At 43.2% G+C, this 21,300-nt stretch overlaps 1 protein-coding gene across 7 annotated transcripts in view; it reads left to right on the forward strand.

The window, feature by feature from the left end:
- tnikb (TRAF2 and NCK interacting kinase b) overlaps window positions 1–21,300 on the forward strand; it is a 42,157-nt gene that overhangs the window by 13,613 nt on the left and 7,244 nt on the right. For 2 of the 7 annotated variants that reach the window (XM_068582002.1, XM_068582007.1), the window contains exons 6-28: window positions 773–863; window positions 1,048–1,178; window positions 2,004–2,058; window positions 2,772–2,850; window positions 3,615–3,790; window positions 3,888–3,954; window positions 5,011–5,209; window positions 5,944–6,060; window positions 7,211–7,297; window positions 8,496–8,546; window positions 9,170–9,370; window positions 12,216–12,380; window positions 13,107–13,349; window positions 14,134–14,240; window positions 14,339–14,454; window positions 14,670–14,758; window positions 16,017–16,198; window positions 16,295–16,406; window positions 18,432–18,540; window positions 19,331–19,507; window positions 19,609–19,752; window positions 20,273–20,407; window positions 20,748–20,848. In XM_068582002.1, coding sequence (XP_068438103.1) covers window positions 773–863; window positions 1,048–1,178; window positions 2,004–2,058; window positions 2,772–2,850; window positions 3,615–3,790; window positions 3,888–3,954; window positions 5,011–5,209; window positions 5,944–6,060; window positions 7,211–7,297; window positions 8,496–8,546; window positions 9,170–9,370; window positions 12,216–12,380; window positions 13,107–13,349; window positions 14,134–14,240; window positions 14,339–14,454; window positions 14,670–14,758; window positions 16,017–16,198; window positions 16,295–16,406; window positions 18,432–18,540; window positions 19,331–19,507; window positions 19,609–19,752; window positions 20,273–20,407; window positions 20,748–20,848 — 2,934 coding nt within the window. Of the gene's footprint in view, window positions 1–772; window positions 864–1,047; window positions 1,179–2,003; window positions 2,059–2,771; window positions 2,851–3,614; window positions 3,791–3,887; window positions 3,955–5,010; window positions 5,210–5,943; window positions 6,061–7,210; window positions 7,298–8,495; window positions 8,547–9,169; window positions 9,371–10,299; window positions 10,627–12,215; window positions 12,381–13,106; window positions 13,350–14,133; window positions 14,241–14,338; window positions 14,455–14,669; window positions 14,759–16,016; window positions 16,199–16,294; window positions 16,407–18,431; window positions 18,541–19,330; window positions 19,508–19,608; window positions 19,753–20,272; window positions 20,408–20,747; window positions 20,849–21,300 lie in introns of all 7 variants that reach the window. The other 5 variants (XM_068582003.1, XM_068582008.1, XM_068582006.1 and 2 more) reach the window with 5 other exon arrangements.

Raw genomic sequence — 21,300 nt, forward strand, 5'->3', positions numbered from 1 at the left:
AAGTATTTTATTTTCTGCAGCAGAAACACAAGTTGCTCTCAATACAAAGTGTGTCCTGTACCTCTCATGCAACGATCATGATGAGGACATACGTGTTCATTAAAGGACCCACTGAGGGTTATTGATAAGCTGTGCTATTGATTTTTAATAAAGGCCATATTGGAACCGATAACAAATCATCCGCAACCTTGTCGAGTAAACCAGTATCATGTTTTGTTGTTACATGTATAGAATATCAAATAGATGGCATCTTGTGTAAAAGAAAAACATTCATGATTTAAAAGGAACATTTTAGGGATTATTAGTAATATTAACAACAGCTGGGGGCTTTATTTTATTAATACATATTTCTTAGGTGTTATCTTGAAGTGGGTTATTGATAAGTGTTGCTATTGATTTTTAACAAAGGCCATATTGGATCTTAGTGTTATCTTGAAAAATAAATATATTGTTTATATATTTTCTTGGGAAACAATTGCAAACATAAGGAAACCCCAGACGGTTCCCTGAGGAACACCTTATTTTGGTAAACAATGCTAATATGTTTGGTTTCCGTCAAAAACAGAAGATGGAATGTTGAATAACTATTAAATATTTTAATTATTTTCTAACCTGAGATTCGGAGGTTTAGTATTCGATGTCACTCAGGTCCTGTGTGGAACAGGAAGTAGTCATGTTCCTCTCAGGTGTGTGGAACAGGAAGTAGTCATGTTCCTCTCAGGTGTGCGGAACAGGAAGTCGTCATGTTCCTCATGTTCCTCTCTGTCTCCAGGGTCTGACCCACCTCCACCAGCACAAGGTCATCCACAGAGATATCAAGGGCCAGAATGTGTTGCTGACGGAGAACGCAGAGGTTAAACTAGGTGAGAGGTCACACACACACACACACACACACACACACACACTGTGTCATCTTGCTGGTGTTGAGCAATGGATACATAAATAACACATATTTACTAAAATAAAAACGAGTACCAGGTTATAATGCTGTGCATGGCTCAAAAACTAACTGCACGCATTCACATTGTGTGTTTTGTGTGTCTGCAGTGGACTTCGGTGTGAGCGCTCAGCTGGACCGCACGGTGGGGCGGAGGAACACGTTCATCGGGACGCCGTACTGGATGGCGCCCGAGGTCATCGCCTGCGACGAGAACCCCGACGCCACGTACGATTTCAAGGTACAACTGTTGTGTGTGTGTGTGTGTGTGTGTGTGTGTGCGTCCATATATAGTAATAGGAATATAATATTGTACTAAAATACTCCATGACAAGTAAAAGTACTGCACTCAAAGTGCTATTTCAGATCAGCAAAATGTACTTACAGAAGAATTTAACTCATTTCAAAGTGTTTTTGTGTTGATGTGGAGATAAGTTTATTTACTTAATGTTTATTTATTGATATAATTAATGTATATTATACCATATAAGTAAATCATACTTCATGTTTTATGTGTATCAGATTATTGTAGTGTATTAAAAAGTTAGATTTTTTTTTACAGTACTTGTAAAAGTACAATATTAGTTCATTAGATGGTTTGTTGTCTCCCATTTATTTGAACGTAGCATGCCACTGAAAAGCAACGCATAAATAAATAAAATACAATTTTAAAGTTAAATTAAACTACGTTTTGTACTTCCTTTCTCTGAAATACCACCTCAGACGTTTTATTCGGAGGCAGCAGTTAAATGTTTGCAGACAAAACAAGCTGTCATCTGATCTCATGTTAATTACCCACATAATAAATAAATAAATATACGTTTAATTGCCTCCTTCAGATATTTCTGCCTTCCTTTAGTGGCACGAAACTTGCCCGACAAATACAAAATGTATTCCCGCAGAGGCAGATGGGGCTCGCTGGAGTCCACCATGGTAGTTTCTGTATTTCTAGCACTTAACAAGAACACTGACCAGTGGGCCCGATGCACCACGCGTGAATTCGCCAAACAGGTTTTTAGGATGTGAAAGTTTTCACTTGTTTCTCTTCCTCCGTGTGTCTCCTCAGAGCGATCTGTGGTCGCTCGGCATCACGGCCATCGAGATGGCAGAGGGAGCGCCACGTAAGTGTGAACGCGTCCGGCTCGGTGAACCGAACCCTAAATCTGTCTCTGCTTCGTTTTTACGCTCTTGTTTCCTTCCCTGGTGTTTCCTTTTCTTTCTTCTGTCCGTTCCTTGTCTCTCCTTGTCCCCTTTCATTTATTTTCTTTTCCCTTTCCTCCGCTGTTCTTCTCATTTTCTTCTCTCTCTGTTTTATCCTCTTCTCTTTTATCATCTTTATCATATCTTATCTCGTGTCCTTTCCTTTCCTCCCTTTTGTTCTGTTGTATTCTTGTTCCCTTTCCTTTTATGGTTTCCTCTCCTGTTCTTTTGTTTCCTTTCCTGTTCTCTCATCTTCTTTTCTTTCATTTTCTCTCCTCCTTGTCCTTCATTTCCTTTTGTCTAATGTCCCTTTTTGCTTACTTTCTTTTCCTCATCTCCTCTCCTCTCATTGCTCTGCTGTTTCCTTTCCTCTCTTCTTGCCTCATTTCCTATCCTTTTCTCTCCTTTCCTTGACTCCTCTCATCTCCTTGCCCTTTTGTTTCCATTCCTTCACTCCTCCCCTCTCTTCTTGCCTCATCTCCTATCTTTGTCTTTCCTTTTACATCATTCCCTTTCCTCTTCGCTTCTCATCTCCTCTTGTCTCTTGCCTTTCTTGTTTCCTCTCTTCTGTCCTTTCCTTTCCTTTCCTCTGGTCTCATCTAATCTCCTCTCCTTTTGTCCTCCTCTTCCTCAGCTCTGTGCGACATGCATCCAATGAGAGCGCTCTTCCTCATCCCCAGAAATCCCGCCCCCAGACTCAAGTCAAAGAAGTGGTGAGTCACTAAAACACACACACACACGCACACACACACACACACACACACACACACACACACACGCACACACACTTATGTTCTCTGCACCTGTTCTGTTCTTATTTTTCAGTCTCAGCATCACGTTATCATTCCCTACGTTCAGGGGGCGACTCTGGTTGTATAGAAGTCTAAGCTTCATGTGTTAAAGCTGCGTTCTCTCTCCTGACCACCAGGGGGAGACTCCTCTGGTTGTATAGAAGTCTATGCTTCATGTGTTAAAGCTGCATTCTCTCTCCTGACCACCAGGGGGAGACTCCTCTGGTTGTATAGAAGTCTAAGCTTCATGTGTTAAAGCTGTATTCTCTCTCCTGACCACCAGGAGGCGACTCCTCTGGTTGTATAGAAGTCTATATAAATGACTCTACTTCTCTCTTGATGTATTCCCTCAGTAAACATTGTAAACATGAGTTTATGTCTCAATCTCTAGTTTCAAGTCTTCTTCTATACATCATGATGTTCATTTAGTAAATTATAGTCATTTAGAGTCAAACAGACCATAAAGAAAGGGACGCTTTAGGGGCGGGGCTACAATGTGATTGACAGGTGTCCACCAGAGACATACACACCGTCTCTACATCCACATTCAAAATATGGTCACACAAAAAAAAACAAGATGGCGACGGCAAAATGGCCGAACCGGGAGCTACACGACTGCGTTTGACTTTAATTCATGCTTGTGTGTGTGTGTGTGTGTGTGTGTGTGTGTGTGTGTGTGTGTGCAGGTCGAAGAAGTTCCAGTCCTTCATCGACAGCTGTCTGATAAAGAGCCACAGCCAGCGGCCGAGCACCGAGCAGCTGCTGAAGCACCCGTTCATCAGGGACCTGCCCAACGAGCGGCAGGTCCGCATCCAGCTGAAGGACCACATCGACCGCACCAAGAAGAGGAGGGGCGAGAGGGGTGAGGCCACGCCCCCGCCGCACGCCTCACGGGCCGGGTGTTGCGCAACACGTGGATGTTGACCTGAGCTGTGTGTGTGTGTGTGTGTGTCCTCCAGATGAGACAGAATACGAGTACAGCGGGAGTGAAGAGGAGGATGAAGAGAGGGAAGTCGGAGAGCCCAGGTACAAGTACTTCTACTCATAGTACTGACAGTACTAATGATACTACTGCCGCTTCTACTGCTACTGCTGTCCCAATGTATGATACTACTGCTACTTATACTACAGCTACAGTAGTACTACTGATACTTATACTACAGCTACAGTAGTCCTACTGATACTTTTACGACAGCTATAGTAGTACTACTGATACTTATACTACAGCTACAGTAGTCCTACTGATACTTTTACGACAGCTATAGTAGTACTACTGATACTTATACTACAGCTACAGTAGTACTACTGATACTTAGACGACAGCTATAGTAGTACTACTGATACTTATACTACAGCTATAGTAGTACCACTGCTACTTCTTCTCCTTTTATGAACCATGATACTACTGCTACTTATACTACAGTTGCAGTAGTACTACTGATACTTATACGACAGCTACAGTAGTACTACTGATACTTATACTACAGCTATAGTAGTACCACTGCTACTTCTTCTCCTTTTATGAACCATGATACTACTGCTACTTATACTACAGCTGCAGTAGTACTACTGATACTTATACGACAGCTATAGTAGTACTACTGCTTATTCTACTACAGCTATAGTACTAATACTGCTACTTCTGTTGCTTTTACGAACCGTGATACTACTGCAACTTCTACTGCTACTGCTGTTACAATTCATGATACTACTTCACCTGCTACTACTACTACTAGCACTACTAGTACTACTACTTCCATAGTAAAATCTACTGCACCTAATGCTACTTCTGTTCAAACTACTATTGCGAGTACTACTGTTGAACTACTGCTACTTGTACTGCTTCCGCCATAGCTACTTACCGCTACTGCTTTTAGAGCTACTACTGCAAGTACTACTGTTGTACTATTGCTTGTACTACTAGTTATTGTACTTAGCTTTTATCCTGAACATCAACTTTTCAAAAAAAAAAAGTAATTTTCTTGTAAAAAAAATCCTCCACTTTGTCATTTGACGAAATGAAGATGTGTGTATTTGTGTGTATGCGTATGGTATTAATACAATAAACTACTTCTCCTCCAGCTCCATCATCAACATCCCCGGCGAGTCGACCCTGAGGCGGGACTTCCTGCGCCTCCAGCTGGCCAACAAGGAGCGCTCGGAGCTGATCCGGCGCCAGCAGCTGGAGCAGCAGCAGAACGAGGAGCACAAGCGCCAACTGCTGGCCGAGAGGCAGAAACGCATCGAGGAGCAGAAGGAGCAGAGGAGGCGCCTGGAGGAGGTAACGGAAAGACCCGCCAAAATAAGAGCCAGGCAAACGTATTACAATTGCTCGGGAAAGGTCGTTCAGTGCACAAAAGAAAGCCGTCGAAACTCCAGTCCGTTGCCACCGTTTCAGAAATGTTTACCTAATTTTGGAAAAAAAGATGGACGCTGAACGTGTTTTATATATTAAACTATTCCCATTTTTACAGCCTCTGTGTTCAGCAGCACTTTCACATAATTGTTGTCACGTGACTGTTGTTCTCAGCCAAAACAATCATGGCTTCCTAGTTTCACTGAAGAACTCACAATTTTATGGTTTTGACAAAATTTAGCTACTTTAAACGGTTTATTCAGGACAGGATTTTAAAATGAGACACGGAGAAGAAAAATGTTTTTTATTACAATTTTAGGCATTTTTTTTCTGTCAAAGCGCCCATCAGAAATGATGTGTTTAAGGACCGTCGTGAAGATGAAAATCCGACAATAATGACGTTTTTTAAAGCTTCAAGGCTGTTTGAAGAAAACTTTGCTTTTCAATCCCGCCGGCGGGTTTTGAGGTTTAACGAACGAATCGGCTTCCTATCACATTTGAAAAAAATAAATCTCAGTTTTGATTATGAAACGACTCGTCACCTGTGTGGTGTTAGCACCTCGGCTCATCCAGATGCCAGAGAAACACACACCTGGTGTGCACAAACACACACGATGTAATAAAAAAAATATAACTGCAAAAATCTCCCTCAACTGCAGCAACAGCGTCGGGACCGAGAGATGAGGAAGCAGCAGGAGCGAGAGCAGAGGAGGCGGTACGAGGAGATGGAGCAGCTCCGCCGAGAGGAGGAGAGGAGGCACGCCGAGAGAGAGCAGGTAGGAGATCACCTGACCCCACGTTACGTCACAGGTGTCCTCCACAGGGGGGGCGGGGCTTACTGAAGGCACCTTTTTGCACTTCCCCCTCCGATGAGATGTTTCTTCTTTCTCTCCGTGTGAAACGAACAGATGATGGAGTGGGGGATGAATATTTTCTCTCCCAAACGTCCACAAACGATCGCAGACCTTGATGTGTCATTAATTGATCGATTGATTGATCGATTTATCTCTAAAAACATGACAACCAAGGCTCATCTGACCTCAGTGGGTTAAAAAGCTGCACGAAGCACCTTTTTAAGAGTGAAACGGGTAAAACATTTAAATAATAATTCCCCAAAATATTACTGACATTAAGACAAATCATCTTTGTATTTGTATTTTTCTGAAATATTATGTTTAAATGTGCAAATTGTGCTTCATCTAATGGTAACCTTTGGCGAATTTAGGGGAAATCTACAGATGTAAACAGACAAAATAATAAAATCAATGGGTTTTTTTTCCATTGGTCTCGTATTATGGAAGAAAAATAGACCAAAATATCTAAATTAATTAATGAAAAGCAATGTTTTTGCATGTCATTTCTTCCTTTTAAGACCTTTTCTAAACAGTTGAGATCCAGTGGATTATTTAAAATACATTCGTTTAAGGAAGCAAACATTAATTACACTATGATCATGTTTAAAAAAAAATACATTTAAAGGTTTAGTGTCAGTTTAAATGCAACAACCTTGGAAGAATAAAGAGGGAAATTTGAGAAAGTCGAATCACCACACGTCCAATTTAAGGAGGCTTTGCCAGCGGCTGCATGACTAACAGTGAACTTTTCCTGCGGTGCCGCGCTCCCTGATCGCTCTTTTTCTTCAGGCGGACATTTCTGCCTCTTCGCACAGCGGATTTTCTGATCTTTAACGTCGTCTCGCTGCTCCACTAATTACGACCCCCCGCTGCTTCTCCCTCTTTATCTCTATATCCCTACTTTCACACCTCTTCAATAAATCTACTTTCCTCTTTCATTTCCTTTCCTCCTGTTTCCTGCTCTGCTGATGTCACTGGTTGCCTGGGCTCCGACTTGCTTCCTCGGCGCTCTCTGATTGGCTGCGCCCCCCCACCTCCTCCTCCTCCTCACCCCCGGGTGCTGATTGGTTAGGAGTACATCCGTAGGCAGCTGGAAGAGGAGCAGAGGCAGCTGGAGATCTTGCAGCAGCAGCTCCTGCAGGAGCAGGCCTTACTGCTGGTAACGCCACACAAGCACACACGGGCGCATTCATAGGAAACACGTCAGGAAACACGACAACTTCCCCCCCCGAGCTTTGTTTGTTATTCACACTCAGAAGCCGAGAAGACGATCGATACGTCGTCGATACCGAGACGAGACAGAATCACACACCAGCTCCAGGAAAACGTGAACGAACATCCGATCAGTAGATAAACACGGCGGTGGGCGTGTCAGTCGATGGGCTGGCGACACGGAAACTAAACTAAACTCAGTTTCATTGTTTCCGCATATAAATAGATTAGAAGAAGAACGGACATTGAACTGTTTTTTCCGTGGCCGTTTGACAAGTTCGGAGCCAAGGAAGCTTCTGAGGAGGATAGCACATTTTTTGTCACCAATGTAGTGTAGTTAGTGTGTTAATGTAGTTAGCTAGCTGTAACAATGTAGCCTTGTACCATGGTGGAATTAGCAAGCGAGCTGGCTAGTCAGCTAGCTGTAACCAATGTAGCATTACACCATGGTAGAATTAGCAAACAAGCTGGCTAGTTAGCTAGCTGTAACAATGTCGCCTTGTACCATGGTGGAATTAGGAAGCAAGCTGGCTAGTTAGCTAGCTGTAACCAATGTAGCATTACAGCATGGTGGAATTAGCAAGCGAGCTGGCTAGTCAGCTAGTTGTAACCAATGCTGCATTACAGCATGGTGGAATTGGCAAGCGAGCTGGCTAGTTAGCTAGCTGTAACCAATGTTGCATTACAGCATGGTGGAATTGGCAAGCAAGCTGGCTAGTTAGCTAGCTGTAACAATGTAGCCTTGTACCATGGTGGAATTAGGAAGCGAGCTGGCTAGTTAGCTAGCTGTAACCAATGCTGCATTACAGCATGGTGGAATTGCTAAGCGAGCTGTCTAGTCAGCTAGCTGTAACCAATGCTGCATTACAGCATTGTGGAATTGGCAAGCGAGCTGGCTAGTTAGCTAGCTGTAACCAATGTTGCATTTATCCATTGTGGGATTAGCCAGCGAGCTGTAACCAGTGTAGCATTCAAGTATTGCGGAATTAGCAAGCAAGCTGGCTAGTTAGCTTATTTAAGTATGGAGGACAAACTAGCTTGTTAGCTAGCAATTACCAAATCAACTCCCCATTATGAACACATGAATAGCACTTATTTAAAATCTTTAGGTCCTAAAACTTGTAAATTCATCTTTGGGCCCTCAGAGGCAGAACATCGGCGTGAGCTCCGGGTCATTTCATCTCAATTCGAAAATAGTAAGTCAAACTTTTTCCACTTATTTGAACGGGAATGTCCGTTCTACTTCTTTATTATTTCTATGTAGCGCCGTTTGTTCTCACACACACACACACACACAGACACACACATGAATGTCAAACCTCTCCGGCCCGACAGGACGGTGTGAGAAAACAAGCAAAGACAAGTTTGGCATTTTCTCAAGTTTTGATAACTTGTGAAAACGTCTCAAATCCTCTCCCTATAAAATAATAGATTAAATATAAGACCAACGTAGGGGGTCGAAAAAACACTGTAATCTGAAATTTTATGTCCATTGATTTGATAAATCGCAGTGAATGATGGTCACTTTTTAAAAAACAGTCAAATATATTTCCTAATTTTGACTCACAAAAAAGTTTTTATGTCGTAAGTTGTGTTTTCATTTTGAGTGTATATATGTGTGTCCTTTGGAAAACAACCGTCTCCATCTGTAAACTGTGATAACTTAAATGTGATGATGCATGAGAAGCTGTTCCTATAAAAGGTCTTATATGGCGCAGAAATATGTTCATCACCCTCAACGAGTAGACGCACGATGCACTTCACTTCCACGACTTCCCTCCCCCGCTAACCTCCCGCCCGTCTTGTTGGTGGCGTGCAGGAGTACAAGAGGAAGCAGATCGAGGAGCAGCGGCAGGCCGAGCGGCTGCAGAGGCAGCTGCAGCAGGAGCGAGCGTACCTGGTGTCGCTGCAGCAGCAGCAGCAGCAGGACCCTCAGCGGCCGCCGCAGGACAAGAAGCAGCTGTACCACTACAAGGACCAAGCGCCCAGCGCCAACGACAAGCCGGCCTGGGCCAAAGAGGTGCGCGCACGCTTTATTTCACTATTTTCATTCTACACCTTAGAAAACGTCACTTTTTCTTACTTAGATGCCTCCAAAAAAAAATCCTGAAATGCAGTTTGTTTCAATAGGTTGCTGAAATCTAGAGGATTCAATATTCACTTTTCAAGAATTAAGATGTAATACTGAATTATTCCCAAACTGATCTGCATAAGGATTAAAAACATGTGGGTTTTAAACACAAACAGATGTGCATAATGGTTACATAATAACAACAAACACACCATGACCAGTTGGTTTGAATTAAAGGCCGGTTGTTAGTTTTTGTTGTCTTTGTTTTAGTTTTCTTTCCTCCAGGTGTCAGCTGTACTTCACCTGCAGGATCCTCATCTTTTAACCGCCTTCTGGTCACTTTTCTTTAGGTGCAGCAACGGGACAATAATGAATGTGCTGTGAAATTCCTCCTGTATGTTTTATGTCACAGAAGTGTTGATGGAGGACAAAATCTGTCATAATCAGATATAATTAATGCAACAAAAAAAGTCAAAATTAACGAAAATTAATTCTATAATACACAAGTGAATAGATAAAGATGCAAATTAAAACAGAAATACATCACATACATCACATTATATCAGTTCATTAATAGATATATGTACATTTATTGACATTTTCATTTATTTATAAATATTTTATTTTGACAGATTTCATCCTCCGTACAATATAATAACGACTGCAAAAGCGTAATATTAAAAAACTGTCTAACTGAGCAGATACATTGTTCAGCACCATTAGTCAAACAGAAAATCAATTAGATTTATAGAAATATAACATATGTTTTTAATCGATCAACGTTGATCTTGGAACATCCAAAATGGCCGCCAGGGGAGGCGCGTTGCACCGTCCACCTGCTTGTCTCGTAAAAAAAACACACTCGCCTCGCTCTCCAGGTGATGCGTCGAGCTCAGAGCAACTCGCCCCGCGTCCCCCCCAAGAAGTACCACTCCTTCAGGGGGACGCGCGAGGTCAACCTGGGCAACCTCCTCCTGCTCCCCGGTTACAAACCCCGGCGCCGCCGCCGCCGCCCCCCGTCCTACCCGGCCCACGACAGTCCCACCAGGAGTCACCTGCACGTGCCTCAGATCCGCGTCACCTGCGTGCCGCCGCCGGAGCTGCGGCGGCAGGTCCACGGGAGGAGCCCCGACAGGAGGCCCGGCGCCAGGAGGGAGAGCCTCGAGGGGCGCCCCGACTTCAGGGGGCGGAGCCCCAGCCGCCGGGTCAGTGGGAGGACGGACCGCCGCTTCACTCCCTCTGCTTCACTAACCCCCGGCTGCTGGAGGGATTTCCTCCTTAATCACCTTTTTTTTAATTTTATTTCTCTAACCAGGTGGACTCACATGCATTAACTTCTTCAATGCAGATTTTATATTTTTTCCCCAGAAAAGGAAATAACAACCTTCTTCTCTTTTAATCTTTTCGTCATGTTTCCTCCTCTGCACGATAACGTTTCATCCTCTTGATGTTTTAACCTTCACTTTACATTTTACAGGTCACTGACACTGGTCTCTCCTCCTTTCTTTTGCTGTCAGTCTGGTGGTTTTATCACCGTATTTATGATAAAACATGAGAAATAACGGTTATTTCTTGGAGAGTTGAGAATACTTTCTTGGTCTGGGCTTCTTCTAAATGTTAACAAGAGCTCGTTGCATGATGTGGTGTGAGGGGATAATATATCTAACAGGTACTAACTTCAATCTGCTTAATATTACAGGTTTTGTTTGGTTCACTTCCTGTTCAGGATTCTCTTAAAGGGCCAGTGTGCACACTGTCCTTTTCAAATCCAAGTCTTTCATTTGTCTTTCTTTTTTTTAATGTGTTTATTGCTTTTATTTAACTTTACTGTAGAAGCAAGGAGAGGCCACATCAATCAAACTTTACAATCACAATAAAACCTAATTAATATTTCAACTTAAATACAATATAATAAGTGAATTAAAATCATTTCATACATTTTTTTCGATTTTAATTTGATGGAAAAATTATAATTTAAATAACAATAAAATTTGTTCACACCGACAAATAAGGAGATAAGTGTGAGTTGAAATAAAAAATCAAATAAATAAGTTTAACTTGAAAATATTAAAATAATGAATGATAACCTGGTCAAATCTAGATCAGAAGAGCTCATTTTAAATGAATGAAAACACAACGATTCCTAACTTCAGGTGATCAAATTCTACTTAAAATAATATTCATGACTGTCGTACAACATTTCCAAAGGGAGAATAATAGATCGAGGCCCTTTAAAAAGCCCTCGCGCCCCTCCCCAGTGAACAGGCACTCATCTGGGGCAGATCCCCGGGCCGCCCTCTGCTGGCCGGATGGAGAGCAGCTGCAGCTAAATCCCCTAATCTCCCCTCACCGCGGCCTCCCAGGCCGTCCATTTAGCTTTAGAGGAGCGAATACTCATCACACAACGTTCTTAGTTCTCTCATTTATTTGTATTGCTTTGTAGTTTTCTTCTCCAGCAGCAGAATATTTAGCTGCAGTGTGAAGGAACAAAATATCCATCCGGTGATTTCGAAGGCAAATTTAAATCTAAAGTTTTATCTGCACTAAAATTATGAAAATCAACGCTTAAAATAAAAGACCAGAAGCTCTATTTCAATCAATAAATGCCGTATACTTCACCAGTCGTCTTCATAATAATAACAATCACAATTATGATAGTAATGATAATTACACTAATAAACTCCCAATCCTGTTTTATCCTCGACGTACCAAAACCAAATTCTCACCGCTTTGAGGGTCTTATGTGTGTGTGTGTGTGTGTGTGTGTGTGTGTGTGTGTGTGTGTGTGTGTTAGGTGGAGGAGCATTATAAGATGAACAGACAGACTTCTCCTGCGTTGCAGCACAAAGTCTCCAACCGGATCTCGGACCCGTCGCTGCCGCCGCGCTCCGAGTCCTTCAGCAGCGGCGGCATCCAGCAGGCCCGGACCCCGCCGATGCACCGCTCCGTCGAACCCCAGGTGTGTGTCCTGCGTCCTGCTTATGTGTGTGTTTCTGTGTGTGTGTGTCCGTGCGTGTGTGTGTGTGTGTGTGTGTTAGCATGCCACACAAACTCACATCCCTAGAAACAATGTCGCTGTTTTCAGATCCGTGAGATCTGTGAACAACAAATGCTTGTTAAAATCGGCAGAAGGAGCGCAAGTTAGTGTTAGCTAGCTGTTAGCTGTTAGCTGTTAGCACAGTCCCGCTTGGCTAAATAAAGGAGCTAACACTGTTTACACTGACAACAGGACGATGGTAGATGAAGTTATATATATATATTCTCAGATCCCAGGTGGTCAGTAGAGATAATCCATCTTTAACACATGAAGCTTAGACTTCTATACAACCAGAGGAGTCGCCCCCTGGTGGTCAGGAGAGAGAATGCAGCTTTAACACATGAAGCTTAGACTTCTATACAACCAGAGGAGTCTCCCCCTGGTGGTCAGGAGAGAGAATGCAGTTGAAGACTCGGCAGAGTTGTAGCTGAACCGAATAACACGTCTGCCTGTGAACGCACCCTGGAGTTGTGTGGTTCTTCTTCTTCTTCTTCTTCTTCTTCTTCTTCGTCTCCTCTTCCTCCTGCTTCATCTCGATCGCATTGTGTGAGCGCGTCCTGATTCTCCTCTTCCTCCTCCCCCTCCTCCTCCTCACTCCTGCCTGTTTCCTGCTCGTGTGTGTGTGTGTGTGTGTGTGTGTGTGTCCAGATGGCTCACCTGGTGCAGGTGAAGAGTCACGGTCTGTCGGGGTCCCAGTCTCTGTACGACCCCCACGGCGTGTCCTCCTCCTCCTCGGCGTCGCCCTCCCCCTCCCGGCCTCCCATGCCCCGGCAGAACTCCGACCCCACCTCCGACACCCCTCCTCCCCCGTCCCTCTCCCGCCTGGCGCCCCCCCTCGACAAGCTGGACCGCAGCTCCTGGCTGCGGCAGGACGACGACATGCCGCCGAAGGTCTCTGCATGCCGCCAGCCGTGTGTGTGTTCTTGCCCGTGTGTGTGTGTGTGTGTTGACTCTTTATTTCTTTGTCTTAATTCTGTTTTCTTTTCTGTGCTTTTATTTTCTGTCTCTTTCGGGAGTCTCTCCCGATGCGTTGTGTGTTTTATTTATGTGTATATGTATGTGTGTATATATATCTATAGAATTATTATTTGCAATTATATTATATTTATGTATATATCTTGACTAAATATTCTGCAAAAACAATAATACATATATTTTATTTAAATTTAAAACATATTTTAGAGGTTATGATTTAAGTTTTGTTTTATATTTATATTTATTTATTTTTATGATTAACTTTCTAAGATCTTCCTGGAAAGACAGTAAACATGACTTATTTTTTTATTTTTTAAATTCCAATAAAACATTTTTAAATTCTACAAAAATATATTTATATTGTAATAAAAAATATGTTTATATTCTACTAAAATAAATATATTTATATTCTACAAAAATATATTTATATTGTAATAAAATGTATTGATTTTCTTCTAGAATGTATTTATATTCTACTAAAACATTTATATTCTATTAAAATATAAACTTCTGAGGGAATTTAGTTTTACACATATTTGAAATTTGTATTTGTAAAATTCTCCACGGATTTAGAAAAGCTGTTCCTAAACTTGAGCCCCCGAAAGGTTCCTTTAAAGTGACAGTATCATGGAGAACCGGCCCGTGTTCCTGTGGTTCTGCTGAGGTTCTGACCCGCTGGGTTCTGCCGTGTGTCCTCCAGGTTCCTCAGAGGACGACCTCCATCTCTCCTGCGCTGGTCAGGAAACACTCTCCTGGGAACGGACCCGGCCTCGGACCTCGACCCGGAGCTCACCTCATACGGGCCAGGTACACACACACACAGACACACACACAGACACACACAGACACACACACCCAGACGCAGCTCAGTGAACGAGGCATCGCTGTGTTTGTGTTTTTCGTAGCAACCCCGACCTGAGGAGGACCGACATGTCCATGGAGACGCCCCTGAAGAGGACGAGCAGCGGCAGCTCCTCCAGCTCGAGCACCCCGAGCTCCCAGGGGGGCTCCAACGAGCGAGGTGCACACACACACACACACACACGCACACGCACACGCACACACACACACACACACACACACACACACACACATCAATGTACAAATAATGACCCAACTTTCATAAAAAAAGTTCTTATTTTTTGAAAATGTTTTATTTTAATCTCACTGTTTCTCTGTGTGTGTGTGTGTGTGTGTGTGTGTGTGCGTTGTGTGTGTTTGTGTGTGTGTGTTCAGGTAACTCAGCCGCTAAGACTGAAGGCTCGACACCTTCATCCCACGAGACCAAAGATGACGGCAGAGAGACACGACCCAGCAGGCCTGCAGTGAGTTCACACAAACATGCACACACACACACACACACACACACACACACAGATACACAAAATATACACTGATTAAACATTGATGAAATGAACATTAGAGGATGTTGGAGAAAACGTAAACAGACAAACACTCTGAACTAACGACGTTACTGTTCATGTTCACTCTCCTCTTCCTCTTCTCCTCTTCCTCTCCACCTCTTCCTTTCTCCTCCTCTTTCGCTCTCCTCCTCGTTCTCTCTTTCTCTATCCTCTTCTTTCTCTCTTCCTCTCTTTTCCTCCTCCTTCCCTCTCTCCTCTCTCATCCTGTCCTCCATCCCTCCTTTCATCGTCCTTCAGAGCTATAGGAAAGCTGTAGACGAGGTCAGTGACATTTCTCCTCCTTCCTCCCTCTCTCTTTCTCTCTCTCTCCCTCCCTCCCCCGTCTCCCTCACTCTCACCCAGCTGACTGATGGGTGATCAGTTCCTGTAGGATTCATGTCTTCCTCTCATCTCGTCCACTTTACTTCCTGTTATCACCTCAGACATCTCTGCGCTCATGTTTCATTTACAGCCACACTTTATCTCTTCCTCTTTCTCCCATTTTATCTCCTCTCTCTCTCATCAGGAGGAGTTGGTAAGATACCCCTCCCCTTCCCCCTCCTCCTCTTCCTCCTCCCCCCCACACACACACCCCCAGCCCTCCCACTCTTATCCACTTCCTGTGTCTTAACCTCTCACATGCACAGACCCTCTTTGCTGCTGAAGTCACACAGGATGAATTTAAAAGTCCCTGACCTTTGACCCCTGGCCCCCTGCACTGAGGCATGAGCCCCCCACCTCCTCCATACAGACACTCAGTCATGTGACATACATGTACGCACTAACAGCTTGTGCCACAAATAGTTAAAACAAAGCCTCTCCTGCTTGTTTTTTTTGTTTTAAGCTGCATATTTTCTGATGCTGAAATGATTTCAGGGTGAAAAGTTTGATTACAGACAGTAACACGCATTAAAAATGTATTAATATTTTAATTTTATTCAATTTTATTCTGTAGATTTTGCTTATTTTTTTTACAAATACTACAATATATATATATATTAATGAAATAATCCTGTATTGCGTTTAATGATGTTTCCAGAACACAGAGAATGAGACTGACACATTTATTTAAAAATCCTGTGCAAAAAAAAAAAAAATTGCATGAAAGAAACATAAACATCAGTCGGCAGAGATGTCTTCGTGCCGTTGACTCTCTCGGCGGTCTCGTCCGTCCTCTCAGGATCTGACGGCTCTGGCCAAAGAGCTGCGGGAGCTCCGGCAGGGCGAGGAGACCAGCCGCCCGCCCGTCAAGGTGACGGACTACTCGTCGTCCAGCGAGGACTCCCACAGCAGCGAGGACGAGGAGGGAGAGGGCGGGGCTAATGACGGCAGCGTGGCCGTCAGCGACATCCCACGCATCATGTGAGTGGGAGTGTTTCCTGCTTCCTGGGTAATGTTGGAGGAACAACACATTGAAAAGAATATGTTGTAAAACTGTTGGCGTTTTTTCTCTTTCAGGCCAGCGGCGAGTCAAGGCAGCGAGGCCTTCGGCATGATGGCAGGTCTCAACGACGGCCACGACGACTCGTACGGGAACAGCTCCCAGGACGGCACCCTGATGATGCGCGAGGTGAGTCGGCGCTGACCTTTGACCCGAGGGACCGGAGCCTCACCCGACAGTCTTTCTGGCGCTGGTTTATCTTTTTATGCGTCTGTCCACTAAAAGATTTTCTGGACTTTCTGGCGGATTGATTGGTTGAACATCAAATAGTGCTGGGAATAGTTTCCCAAAGCACAATTTGATATTTATTCAGATTTCTTATTTTGTCTGACAAGCATTTGGAAATCCCAAAGCTACGTTTACTGGACTAAAAGATTAAGAAAAGCTGCAAAGTTTTGCAATTTTTACGTATTTCGTTGCATCAAAAGTCTTGCTGATTCATTTTCTGTCTTGACTCGTGATTTCTCGAAATGTACCGGCCTGACGCTCATGAAATTTGGTGGAAGGGTGAATCATGGGCCGAGAAAGAAGCCATTAAATTTTGGAGGAGATCCGAATCCAGGAGCCTAAATCAGGAGTCTGCGATCCCCGGAAGCCCGTCTAGCTATCAAATATGTTGCGTTGAGCCGAAAAATACCACAAAAACAGCAGAAAACATTAACTTCCATCGGTGCCGACCGGCTCCCTTCCCTAAAGGAAGGTTCCTCCCTCCCATCACCTGACCTGTCAGTCACATGACAGCCTCGCTGCACAGTAGCCCGCCACTGTCTCTCTCTTTCCAGAAGCAAGGGGGGCGGAGGCGGAGCTCCGCCGCCAGCAACGGCTTCCCCGCCAACGCCATTCTGTTCCCCGCCAACGCCAATCTCCCTGATTTGTTGCAGCAAAGCACCTCCCCCCTGCTCTCCCCAGGCGACGCCTCTGGGGCCCAAGTAGGTGGAGCGGCACCCAACTGTCTGCCCCCCACCCAAAATCCACCCCCACCCCCACACCTGATCCTAATAGACCAGCACCCTGTCACCTGACCCCTGAACCCCCCACACCCTCTCCACCCACCAGTCACACCCCACCTGCCCACAAACCCGTCACCAACTGGTCCTCCATCAGGGTGGGAAATTACCAGCGGCGAGTGATAGTTGTGGTGTTTAGAAGTGTGGCTGTATGAGGTACTTCTTCATAGTCAGTGTATTAGTACAGTAGATGGAGTATCAGCACGGCAGCCGAGCAAAGTACTTCTTTGGACGTATTTTAGCCACCAAAAATAATAAATATCAGTATTTTTACCTCTTTTCCTTGATGTCAGATCTACCACCAGACTCCATTCACAAAAACAGTGATTTTACCTCACAGAACACAAGAGCTGCTGCTCTACTTCTGCCTCCATCGGTTAGTTAGTTTGTGTTATTGTGTGACTTTGGTATTTTAACGGGCTAGTTAAGATTCACCTAAGTCCCACAGTGACAAAAAAAAACAAGTTGATGAAGGCAGAAGTAGACCAGCAACTCCAGTGTTACGTGAGGTAAAATCACTGTTTTTGCGAATGGAGTCCGGTGGGAGATAACGGCTTCAGTTATTCAGCTATTTGTATTGTAAAATAATGTAATTAATGTGTCCCCCAGTTGACTTGTTGACCTGCAGCTCTCCTCGTTTTCTTTGCAACAAGGAGAAACAGAGTTTATAGGAAATGAGACTCTAAGCAGGAAAATTATAAACGACAACATGTGGCCCCTTTAATTTCCTGCCCTGTTTATTTCTTTTTAGCTTGACCTCCAGTGTTTTTCCCATCAGATGGAACAAACATGGATTCCTTTCCTTCCTGCTCCGCTCGTTATTTCCATCCACACACACACACATACACACACTTCTATCTCTCAGTTTTCCAGCTTCTGATCCAGAAAAGTGTCCTGATCACATGATGCAGGAGGCTGACAAAATAAAAGAAACGCTGAGAGTTGAAGTGAAAACGTCGATGCTGATGAAAGTGGAATGAATCCAAAAAGGGTTTTTCATCACCAAGACACGAGAATGAAACTCAAAAAGCACCGAACGCTCCGATGTTTCCATTTATTTCAACTGTTTTCCTGTTTCTTTTTCCCGAAACTGACGAGCCGCCAGACCAACGTGTGGCTGACTGATCTGTGTTTCTGTGATCTGCAGTACGCGATGGGAAGCAGCGGAGGCTCCAAGTCTTCCTTCACTCCCTTCGTAGACCCGAGGGTGTACGGGACGTCCCCGACCGACGACGATGACAACATCTCGGCCTCAGGTAGTTTTTTTTAGGACACAAGATGAATACAGACGGCTATTGAAACAATTAACCGGAAGAAAAACAACATTCTGCAGCACAAAATTAGGTTTATTTCTCAGATTTTCTCTATTTAAAAACATGCACTGTGGGGCATAGAGTTGTTTAAAAGTTGTATTTTTATTATTATTAGACATTTAAAAAAAGGTGTTATTTCTATTTTTATTATTATTATAATTATATATATATATTCATATATATATATATTAATGGTATTATTAATAATATACATTTATATTATTATATTTTTTTATTGTATATTCCTTTATGATTATAATATATTTTTATTGTATTATTATTTTCATTATTATTGTTATTATTATTATATATAAAATTGAAACTTTGTACCTGGTAGAAAGTATAAATATGCATACACGAATATAATAGCTACATCAATACTATAGTATACATTTTAGTTACTTATATTTCCAATTTATGTGAATGTATACTTTTGTTGATACAAGACGTTACTTCATATTGAGCTAAATTGTTTGTATTAAGTCTGGTGCTCGGAAACACTACCACTTTTGTCCACAGGGGTCGCCAGAACCAATGCAACATGAGAGTTCCTCGTAGTAACTTTAAATTGAATGTTTTTTATTATTTACTTGACAAATGTCTTAAAAGAAAGACAATACAAACCTCACATTTCGACCATATAACATTCATCCCTCCGCGGTCGTGGTGCATTCAAATGCCCCAGGTTATATGAGGTCCCCGCGTAACGATAATGTGTCGCGTTGTGCTGCAGCGCTGTTCTCCGACGAGCTGCTGAAGCACGAGCAGGAGCAGGCGAGGCTCAACGAGGCCCGCAAGATCTCCGTGGTCAACGTCAACCCGACCAACATCCGGCCGCACAGCGACACGCCAGAGATACGCAAATACAAGAAGCGCTTCAACTCTGAGATCCTCTGTGCGGCTCTGTGGGGTGAGACGACTTCACAACGGAGGTATTATCACCGTGAACCCACAAGGATGGTTAAACAAACGTGTGTGTGTGTGTGTGTGTGTGTGTGTGTGTGTGTGTAGGAGTGAATCTACTGGTGGGGACGGAGAACGGCCTGATGCTGCTGGATCGGAGCGGTCAGGGAAAAGTTTACAACCTCATCAATCGACGGCGCTTTCAGCAGATGGACGTCCTGGAGGGCCTCAACGTGCTGGTCACCATCTCAGGTGAGTCTCAGGTACACCAGGTACTGTGCTTCGGTCGAGGTACTTGTACTCGGGTGTTTTTTCATTTCATGCAACTTTATACTTCTGCATCTCAAATGTAAACATTGTACTTTTTTTGCTACATCTCAGAGGTACATATTGTACTTTTGACTGTACTTCTTTGCAGTACTTGTATCTGAGTGTTTTTGCATTGTATGCAACTTTATACTTCTGCAGATCAGATGGAAATATTGTACTTTTTTATTTTCACAATGTAGTACTAGATTTTTTTTCTAAAGTAAAATATCTATATTCATACAAAAAGTCCTCACACTTTGGTCGTGAATTTAAAGACGGAGATTTCTATTTTTGACACTTTTCTCTCTGCGTGTCTTTAAAAATAAAACATCCGCTGATCAGATTATTTTGAAAACGTACAGTCACAGATCTTTCACTGCAAAACTAAGTCACATTTGACGAGCGGCGTCTACGCCTAAAAGGATTCACAGATTTAATGTTGTTATTTTCTTTCTCTCACCAGGGAAGAAGAACAAGCTGCGTGTTTACTACCTGTCCTGGCTGAGGAACAGGATATTACACAACGACCCCGAGGTGGAGAAGAAACAGGGTTGGATCACCGTCGGGGAGCTGGAGGGCTGCGTGCACTACAAAGTCGGTGAGATAATTCGCTTCATGCGTTATGGGGGACCTAAATGTTCTCACACCCTCATTGTGGGGACCTAAACATGTTCACACACCCGCATCGTGGGGACCTAAACATGTTCACACACCCGCATTGTGGGGACGTAAACATGTTCACACACCCGCATCGTGGGGACCTTAACCTACAATTTGGGGACACCGAGTTGTAGTTTGGGTTTATGGTGGATTTCCTCTTTATTAATTAACCATGTTGTTAATACCAAATGTAAAATGTACAAAGCAACAAACATCAGATTTTTTTCACATTGGTCGAGCGTAATTTGACTTTACGCGGATCTGCTCTCTTTCTTCAGTGAAGTACGAGAGAATCAAGTTTTTGGTGATTGCTCTGAAGAACGCCGTGGAGATCTACGCCTGGGCGCCGAAACCTTATCACAAGTTTATGGCCTTCAAGGTGAGACGCGTCGGGATGCACCTGAGGTGGTTGAGGAGATGTAAACAACAAGATGGAAGTTTATTTATTTATAGTTTATTTGTCCACGATATGGACTCACTGAGATACAGGATATATTTTACAAAAAAGGGGGCTTAAAAATAAATAAATGAAGTCATCCAACAAATAAAACAGATCAATTTAAACACAAAAATCAATATTTCTTTTACTTGATTTTGCAAAATTACGAAAAGAAGTTCATTTGAATTGGAAACTTTTTGAAAATATCAAAACCACATGAAGAAAGTCTGACTTTTAGGACTCAATGGGGAACAAAAAATTTTTTTTTAGTTTTTGCAGTGAAGGGACATTTTGCCTCCATAATTTGGAGTAACTTCTACCTACTTTAGTAAGGAAGTAATTTTACCCGTAACATAGGTAAAAGCGGTGCTGACACAATGTTATATAGTTGT

This window comes from Clinocottus analis, unplaced genomic scaffold (assembly GCF_023055335.1).
Source record: "Clinocottus analis isolate CAN_PGR_092001 unplaced genomic scaffold, fCliAna1.0.p SCAF_18, whole genome shotgun sequence".
Classification (NCBI taxonomy): domain Eukaryota; kingdom Metazoa; phylum Chordata; class Actinopteri; order Perciformes; family Cottidae; genus Clinocottus; species Clinocottus analis.